At 35.9% G+C, this 9,916-nt stretch overlaps 1 protein-coding gene across 2 annotated transcripts; it reads right to left on the reverse strand.

Annotated features, from left to right (window-relative positions):
- Positions 1-251: 251 nt before the first annotated feature.
- LOC135693463 (RNA-binding protein Nova-1) lies at positions 252-4,168 on the reverse strand. 2 transcript variants are annotated; one of them, XM_065211962.2, is made up of 2 exons: positions 4,019-4,168; positions 252-1,460 (listed from the first exon to the last, which is right to left on the reverse strand). In XM_065211962.2, exons 1-2 carry the CDS (start codon positions 4,119-4,121, stop codon positions 406-408), a joined length of 1,158 nt encoding a protein of 385 aa, XP_065068034.2. In that variant the 5' UTR covers positions 4,122-4,168; the 3' UTR covers positions 252-405. The 2 variants fall into 2 exon arrangements, with proteins under 2 accessions (XP_065068034.2, XP_065068040.2); XM_065211968.2 differs by having other exon boundaries at positions 4,014-4,149.
- Between the last annotated feature and the right edge of the window lie 5,748 nt (positions 4,169-9,916).

The raw sequence follows: 9,916 nt of genomic DNA on the forward strand, positions 1-9,916 counted from the left end.
TTGAATCATTGATTATTGTGAGGTTTGTACCAAATGTAGCTTTGTCTGGTTTTAAAAAACATGGAAAATGACAGTTCTTAATCTTCTGGAAAATGAATAGCTTTATTGCAGTGTTCTATTGTTAAGTTGACGAGAATGTTTCTTGTGAAGACTATATTGACCTTCAATAGATGAACATTTATGAATAAATATTCTGTGGATGGAATCAAGTTGAAGTGTATTGACTGGAATGACAAGACAAAAACAAGCTGTTGTGTATTTGCATGATAACAATTACTAGGTATGACAGTGCTCAACAAACTACAAGACGATAAGTGTCTATGCACTATGGTGTTAATTGAATGTTTGATGACAATGGTCTAGAGTGTGACAATGACCTTTAGCATCATTAGGTTGACAATGGTGTCATTTGTTTTCAGCTTCAGATTGTAAGATTTTTTGGCAAATAAGAAAATGAGCAACCTGGGTGGATGAAAAATCCCCTTCAATGGTAAGGATCCTATCATTGGTACCCTGTACAAATTCTCCTTTTCCTGAAAACTGAATTTTTGCTCCACTGTAATTTATCAGCTCTACAATTGTCTTCCCACCTTTTCCAAGAATAGCACCAACCAGTGAATCAGGAATGTGCATTTCAACATTCACTTTTGTCTTGATGTAGGGCAGGTTAGCAGAATTACCACCTTGAGCTAAAATCTGCATTGCTAGAGGGTTAGCTCCAAGTCCTAAAACATTGCCACCTCTACTCATGCCTGTTGGCCCACCCAGAGCAGAGGCTCCAACCATTGCAAGCAAATTTTGTTGCTGGTTCCGGTTTCCTGCTAGGTTTCCAAGCACTGAAGTCATGGCAGATAAACCACTATCAATATTGCCATGGCCACCACCAAAATGCCCACCTACATGCCCATCTGATCGTGCATAGTGGTTACTAGAGTAAGACAATGTTCTGTTCATCATATTGCTAGGATCTGTAGCAACCTTATCAATGATGAGTCGACATGCTTCTTCATTCTCTTCAGGTGAACCTGTCACAGTCACAACTCTCTCCCCGTGAACCTGCTCTTGATCTTTATTAGACAAGATGATTTTTGCTCCAGATTGTTCCATTAAACTTCGGATCATACTTCCTCCTCTTCCAATAATAAGGCCTGCAGTACTATTTGGTACAATTATTTTGGCTTCCTTCTGTCTACTTCTGTCATCAATGGCTGACCCATGTGCATGGCTTGCTTCATTTCTAATCTTATCCATCACATACTTGTGCAAATCGATTACTTTGTCAACATCACCGGTTATGATACCAATTCTCTCCTGTGTACCAGGGTAGTGCTCATTATTCTGTGACAATTTTATCCTTGCTCCATAAGTAGACTGAAGCTGCAAAATGTTTTGCCCTCCTTTGCCAATAATTGCACCAGCAGCATAATTTGGAACTAAGATCTTCAGCAACGGATACATCTCTGTAACAGAATATATATATTTTTTTATTCCGAAAATAAACATATAAATATATATGTCATATAAATCTTTCCATTGGGGTCATTCCACGTCAAATCAACACACCTTGAAGTCACTTTTGAGATCATTTTTTCAGATATCAACAGAATTTAACAAAAAGGTTAAGAAGGATATTTCAACATGCTAAATAAGGTAACGGAAGGAATTTGATTGATGTTAAATGCCATAAAAATGCTGTAAAGCAAGGAATAACAACAAAACCTTTTGATAATGTACATAAGGTACAAATATACCAGTGTGCAAATTTTGAAGCAAAATGGTCAATGGCACTTGAATTGGATACAGGTTATTTATTTGGTAATGGAAGGAGGGATAGATTTCCTAGAATAAAATCTTTATGGGATATTGTAAATTCTATCTCAATGCTGCAGCATAGCTACTGTTAGACTGTTTATGAAAGATGCTACAGGCTCCCTCTTTTTAAATCACTGGCAAAATTTCTGTTTTGAAACATGAAGATTAAGTAATCTTGTCTTTCCTGTCAAAATTTTTGGAATATAAATGCATTTTGAAATAACTGTAGAAAATCATGCACATAAACTTTAAAAGGCCAGGGCCACATGGTACAGAGCACTGAAATCATTGTGGCATACCATAGTTTTTGGGAAATGACTACCCTTATAATGTATGACAACATCTTTGTAAATTGAGGAATGAATAATTCTAAAACAGCTACGAATATTAAAAGATAATAAAGACAGTTGCTCAATAAAGTAGCAGAAGGAAAAGGCACACAAAAATAACGGAAGGAAGGTTTTAAGATACCATATAGAGTTGAAAAGACACTTCTATTGAAAACTAGTTTGTATAAGCAATCTTATTTGGACAGAAAGAGATTCAAATATATGGTATTGGTGAGTTGGCTGTTAAGTGCCCAGAAGAAAACATTTTTCAAATATATAAAGTATATAACCGAAGGAATTTTGTTTCTCCAAGGCATAAAATGCTTTCCATTCCTAAATAGAGTATATTATAGTAAATTACAACCAAGCCACCAAAACAACTACTTTAAAATATTCTAAAATATGTCCTTTGAAGAAATTCTAGCTTAAATTCACCTCCAAATTTAAACTTGGATATAACCAAAAGAATATATACATCAAACTTCAAATATGAATTATTACTAAACTTCACTGCCCTGTAGCTTAAAACATAGTTGAGATAATTCTTGGCTTTAACTTTTTTTATATTGTTTAGATATCATAGAACCACGTAAATGCCATCTATACTCTTGGTTTATAGGTTGAATTTTTTCAAAATCTGTCCTTCATTTTTTAATATGTTCTAAAATCAATGCCAATAAAAAGCCTTCATCAATAAAAACCAACAAAAATTCATCCAATAATCTTCTTCTATCTCAGAGTTAATAGCATTTAAAATTTCAGGTGCCATGCACCTTTAAGCATCTCTCCAATCGCTAAAATTGCCAATTATTAAATTTGTCCTTTACTTACTACGAATGTGGGTGATCGCTATTTTAAAGGGTTGATGAGTTTTGTTAAAAAATGATTCTACTGCTTTGTAGACAGAATTTTACTGATATCTATGAATATGAGGTTTTTTACCATTGATTTTTATGGAATGACCCATTGGTCTTCTGTCGATGCATGGCAAAACAGGCCCTTTTTTAAAACAGCAAATTATATAAAGTCATTTGTTGCTAAAAAACAGGGCCCTGCTCTTCAACAAATCATATTTAAAATTGCGATAAAAAATAGCATACCTCTGTGGCATACTTCAAAAATTTTGGGAGAAGGAAAACTACCGCAACACAGCTGGAAAGTCAACTAACATGAATCAAATTACTGCCACTTTGAATTTTTATAAATTTATCCAAGATTATTTTTTAACAAATTCTGATAAATATAAAAACACTCATCGCCAATTTTCACATTATTCCAAAATCTACTTAATATTCTTTAATATGTCCTATTATTTAATAATAGATTGACACAATATCAATTAAATATGTTAGTTTTATTCAAACAGCTTAGCACGACTTTCCCCTATAACTTTGATGCAAACTTTTTGCTTCATATGGAAGGCCCAAAAATTTTCAGATGTCTACCCAACCCGTTCTTTCAAGCTGACTACCGAGAAACGCATACTAAACTGTCAACATGATATCAAGCAACTTCTGTTTTCTTTCTGAATTTGCTATGTCCAGAGGACTGCTATGTCCAAATTCTTGTTCTACAACTTTCAAAAGATATTCCATTGACAGGCGCCCGTCAAGTGGACGCAATCAAATGCAACATTTTGTGGAAATCAACAAATTGGAGTGCTAGGTGAAAACGGTGTAAATCTTACTTTTGAGTTAATTTTTCTTATTATCTTTCTAATGCTCCAGATTGGTTGTAAAGCCTTTAGGAGTAAACGATTGAAGATTTAGGACGCAAGAAAGAAAGCGGAATAAGGCGGTGTAAATTTAACAAGGCGGTGTAAATTTAAGTGACAAACGCAGTCATTCGCAAAATAGCTTATCCATGTGTTACCTTACCTCTCTTTTCTTCGTAATATCCTCTTCGATCATCACCACCGCTGTGTCGTCTTTTTTTTCGCTCAGACATTTCGTCCTCCATTTCTCCAGTGCTATTCGACATGTGTTCCTCCCTCCCGACTCACTCTCACCCATTCTCCTAGACGATACCACGGCCACGAACTTTTTTAAATAAGTTCAGCGAGCATGCGCAGTGATTATTTCGGGTACTGGTTGAGGGGGGGGGGGGGCACTCTGATGCTTCATATGACGGGATGTGCTTCAGAACAGAGTAACCTCTTCCGATAGAAATTATGGGATAGGGCATTAAAATTTATTAGACAAGAAATATGTGAGACAGCTTACGCTGTTCTCAGAATATTTTTAGAATGAAGATGTTTCAGTGACATTTGCTACTGTTAAAAATCACGAGACCTTATATATCTTGGCATTATTGTGCCGTACTTTTGGCATACATTTTTTGGACAGGGTATACCTTGTGCAATCCTTTTATGGAGCAGGGTCAGGATGCCAAAGGACCTTCCGCACGTCCCGAAATACTTCCCTAGCTAAGTGCCCTCGGACTATAAAAATGATATTAAGGTGGTTTGGGTTACTAATAGATAAAGAAATTTATTTTGGAAAAACTCAAATTTAGAATCTTTCATAATTGCAATGCAACCAAAATCCAGCGACTGCCACTGACCGTGAATCGCGATCTCGTAAATACCGTAAATTCTCTTTTTAGCCCCCTATCTCAATTAAGCCCCTCTCTCTTATTAGCCCTCCTTTTCAGAAGGAAAAATTTAATTAGCCCCCTCTCAATTTAGCCCCCCCCTAATTTTCACTGATGCTGAAATAAGTAAACTTGAAAAAAAGCAGAGATTTTCATTTCATTTATTGGTCGTTCAATTCTTCGCATCAAATCAAAATTCACACTATGTCTCTAGAATTAATAATTATTGACGATGACGATGACAATATTATTGATATAGAAGGCTGCTTTGATGTTTTTTATTTCGCAAATAGCAAAAAACTTTATCACTATCAATGGCTTTTTATTTACAAAACATTTATGAAGCCCATCTCTCAATTTAGCCCCCCTCTCTTATAAGCTCTCTTTAAAGTGCTGAAGAACGACAAGCCCCCCCCCCCCGGGAGCTATAAAGAGAATTTGCGATAGCCCAGAACAATTTGTTCCATTCCCTGCTAGATGCTCCTCCACTTCTCCATCTCTCTCTTCTATTTCCGCTTTCGAATTTATGTGGATCTGCTCTAGAAGCCAGGGTACTTTTAAATTCTTGCTTCAAAGCACATAAAGTACTTCGTTCTTGTTTCTCTTAGTTATTAAATTTTGATCATTATGAACAGGGGCGTCTACCTAGGGGGCTGCTGGAGCAGCTGCCCCTACTGCCCACTTCCATGAGACGTGGAGGGGGCAAGCAACGTCCTTTAATGTATGACTTCTAAAGAAATATCATAGAGTCTTGTAGATAATTGTTTTGTCTATTTCCATCAGAAAAGTTTAGAAATAGACAAATCTCCTTTGGTCAATGTCGGACTTTGATACCAGAAACTTCTTTTTTGGAAGACGATAACAACTTTTAAGAGACCAACGACGTCTTATAAGAAACTGACTTGTTTCCACATTCAGAACGAGGATCTGTCATGATACGCTTATTTTTGCCTCAATAGATGAAACACGCTGAAATAAACAATTATTTGATTTGCTTTTGTATCTTGAAAATATTCCTTTTCTCTTCTCACTTTTGATGATTCTCCAACCACGGAGTTTAAAGATTTAGAGGGCAATCATCTCCGTTATCATCATGATCACCATCCTAGCTAAAATTTTTAATCTATTTTCCAAACTTGAGTTGGAAATTTGTCTTTTCTTTCAAATGTTTTTTTGCTGTGATAACTTTCTGTTAGCTTCTTCACAGGTTTTGCAAATTGGATCACAGCTTTTCTCGGGGGTGTTTCAGATGTTAGCCTCGTGAGAAGAGCAAACCAGAATAATCTTCTTTTCAGGATTGCAATGCTCCAAGGTTTTGTGTTGATGTGTTGATAAGAGTCCTTCATTTGAGATTTTTCTTGGGCAGTGGATATTTATGACTTTCCTCAAAAGTTTTCTCTGAAAGGTGTAGATGGTTTTTGTGAGTGTCCAGATCTCAGTGTTGTATAGACAGACAGTCTCTACATATTCTTTGAAAATTCTTATCTTGATCTTTTCACTGATGTATTTGCTGTTGAATATTGCATCTATCGTCTTGTAACTATTATAAGCAAGACCTTTTCTAAGAATTGTGTCATTTTCGGTATCTGAGCAAAGATTCCACTTGATACACTTTTTCGTTTTTCATCACTTTCTTTGCTGGTGTGAAACTTCTCAGTTTTTCTGTGGTTTGTATAAAGACCTTCTTCATTTACTTAACATTGAGGGAATGATTCGTTCGATTTTATTAATTTTTGCTGCATCCTATCGTCATCACCATAGTTACGGTCGATTTCAACTTTGTGTATGCCTCGATCTATCAACCAGTCCAAAGCAGACCAAAGTTTTTTCTGTAGTCTTGTGATGCAATATAATTTGGAATTGGTTTCAAAGCAATAGCCAAGTACAAATTAAACAGGAGTACCGACAAAGGGGCACCTTGACATATGCGAATAGCAGTGTTTATATCTTCTCCTGTTTTGCTTCCAATTCTTACATTCCGAGTTACATCATTGATTAGTAGGTACATCATATAATACAGCTCACCTTTGTTGAAGGTATATTCAAGGTGTTTCATCAATGTGGGACGGTGCACAGTGTCAAGGCTTTCGATAATGATCGATAATGATAAGGCCATTCAATATGCACTTGTATTGAGAATTTCGTCAGCATTGTGTCAATATTCAGAGCTTTTGATGGCAGAAAACCTAGCTGTATAGGAGGCACATATCTTCCATTGAAGACTTAAGTCTACCTTTTGACGTAGATTTTCTAAGGGGACCATTATGGAAATAAGGTCAGCTAAACCTTTAATCAGGGATGTAGTCGTGAGGGGCTCAGGGGGGAGCAACCTCCTTTGTTAAAATTTTAGTCCGCCCTCCCCCACATCGCTCGTGCTTGGATATGGCCAAGAATCGTGTAACGGAAATAAAGCTGCGAAGAATGCTTTGGGTTTGGATTACAAATATTATATTTGATAGATCGCATTACAAGCTTTAGTGCATGAAAACGAACATAAAGTTTGACATAGATAGGGAATTCTTGAATGATTTCTTACTGATTATTTTTAGTTGCAGCTTTGTATAGATAGTTGATTTTTTGTCATTGCATTTAGAAATTGGGATAATTTTCTGAATCAACAACTGGTTGCTATAATTTGACTCTGTCTCGCCTACTTTTAATATTTCTCTTTTAAGAACAATTCAATTTTTTGCCGATATCTAATGTTCTTATTTTTTGGATAGTTCCAGGCTCGGTTATTTCTAATGTTGTTCTTATTTCTAAGTGTATTTTATCTGGAAACTATGAATTCTTTCTAAGTCCCCTGATAACAGTTTTGCATGACATTGTAAGTAGCACAGTTCTTTGGGTGATAAAATCTGAATTGTTTTTTAAGCACGAGAGAAAATCTGTCAATTCAAAATCCAACTAATTGGTCATGATTATTAAAAAGAAAGCTTACAAATACTGCCTAAGATCTTCCCTATCAATTGTTGTAAATATTCAAGATACATTTTCTGGCCATCCTTTGAATGTCATATCTCAAAATTATACTCGCCGCCAACCATGGTGGCGGCTTTGATTAAAACCCCGAGCAATATAGAATTTTTTCCCCTTCACTTGCAATGAAGTCCCCCCCCCTCCATGGTACCAATGTCCTTATCTCAGCTCAGGTCAGCTCAGTCAATGTGCCTTGGTTGTTCAACCAATGATGGAAAAACACCAACCCACGTCAAGTTCAAATTGCAATGATTTTATGATATAAACAACTTAGAAATTCATAGAGCCCCCCTTGTCAAAATTTTGCGACTACATCCTGCTACTTCTGCTATTCCTGCCACTGAAATTAGGAGTGTTTATATTTACGTACATTTGTCCCCTTAAAGTGTCTCTACTGATACATTCTATTAAGTAAAGACATGAACTCAGTTTTATTTTGCATTGTTTTTTGTATTTTATCTTTAGCGATGTTTAATTCTTTTCCAAACTTTAGCTATCGGTAACGTGCATGTTTTCTACGATCCACTGCGAAGAGTAGTTGTTTTTGAAGTGAGTCGTTGTCTAGACTTGTTATATGCGCAATGCATTGAAGATGTTGTTTTTTACAAAGGTTAGCAATGCTTGAGTTCTTTGTTACCGTTCTTAGACGGTTGAGTTAGTGGGCGGAGAGTTAGTGGAAACAAAGAAACAAAAAAGTTGTAAAATGTCTTCAGAAATTAAACAACTTTCTTCCTCTTAATTTTCTATTCAGTCAGAAAAATTGTAAAAGCTATGTCTTCCATCAAAATTATATTTTTCAAACGCAAGACATGCAAAAATTTTCTCCCTCTTTGTCCGCTAAGAACTTCACTGAGAGGGATCTATCCTTGTTTATGCAGAAAACTAGCACTTTTCAAAGTTTCTATGTGTTGATGTGAAGCCAGCAGCAAATGCAACTTTTAGAAATTAATAAAAAACAAGTATCGGCTAGCTGAGCTCGCTTTCTGGCCACTTTACATCTTTAAGCATTCAAGAGAAGATTTGCACACTTCTTGGAGAAAAAACACCAAGCTCCTTAAATATTTTCTGCAGAACAGAAAATCTTGACGCTGCATATTTGTATAGAGGTATCAGGGTCCTCCCAGCAAACAATTTTCCTTTTGCCAAAGAGATCTTGACCCAAATTGACAATCCAATGAAAACAACGAAAAAGCGCATTAAAAAAATTGGAGACAAATTCTCCGGGTGGCAAACAGCTGGTGTTCTCTGATCCAGGGGTGGCAATGTTGGCAAATGAGGCCTGGACACCTCCCTAGAGCGAAAAGCTAGCAATCGCGCTGCTCATACAGTAAATCCCCGCATATAAGAACCTACTTTTTTGAGGTTCAGGCTGAAGGAGGTTCTTTTTGGAAAGGTACTTGGATTAATTTCAGGGTTTGAAGGTTCTTATTCGAAGGATCTCTAATTTCAAATTTTAGGATTCATTATCAAGAGATGCATTCAACCCTGTTTTTTCCTTTTGGCAACGTTATTAATATAACATTACAAAGATATTTACAGGAAGACATTTGAGCGCACTGGCTGCCTTATGACAGTGGATGGATCTGGAGATGATCTCATACGTCCTCAGGAATTGAAAATTATGAATTCTAATGCTTTTTTCATATTTCAACATTTTGGATTTTGCTATCTATAATTATGTTAAAAAGTCAAAGTGATTTTGAAGTTCTCTTTCGTTAAAGTGTATAAAATGCTGAAAATGCACAACTGAAATTTTTTTATGCCGATTATGATTTTACCTCATCTTTAAAAATCTGGGAGTAAAAAAGGACCATTGAAAACTCTATTTTTTGCCCTTGGGAAAAGAACCTATTATATTTTATCACACTGAAACAGGTTCTTAATTACAAGGTGCATAATTTAGGAAAAACGGCCTCTAGGTTCTTATTTCTGTAGGTTCTTATATGCGGGGATTTACTGTACCCTATAAATTTAAGAACAAATTAAGAACAATTCAGCCTCAGATTTTCGAAAAAATTAAGAACAACCAGCCTGAACTTCAATTTTCTGGCTCTAATAAAGAAGAGTGAAATGGTAAATTTATTAACCCCCCTTAAGGAACCGCAACCCTTTGCCCTAAATTATGCCGTCATATTCATGACAACATATCTCGAGCAATGCCCCGATGGGGGTGTAGTCGAATATTTTGGAAAAGATTTATAGAT

Source organism: Rhopilema esculentum, chromosome 10 (genome assembly GCF_057945365.1).
Source record: "Rhopilema esculentum isolate cy_ngs chromosome 10, ASM5794536v1, whole genome shotgun sequence".
NCBI classification, from domain to species: domain Eukaryota; kingdom Metazoa; phylum Cnidaria; class Scyphozoa; order Rhizostomeae; family Rhizostomatidae; genus Rhopilema; species Rhopilema esculentum.

Coding starts and splice junctions, on each gene's coding strand:
- LOC135693463 (XM_065211962.2), bottom strand. CDS start 4,121: ATGTCGAATAGCACTGGAGAAATGGAGGACGAAATGTCTGAGCGAAAA. Junction 1,461..4,018: donor ATATTACGAAGAAAAGAGAG/GTAAGGTAACAC, acceptor ATTCTGTTACAG/AGATGTATCCGTTGCTGAAG.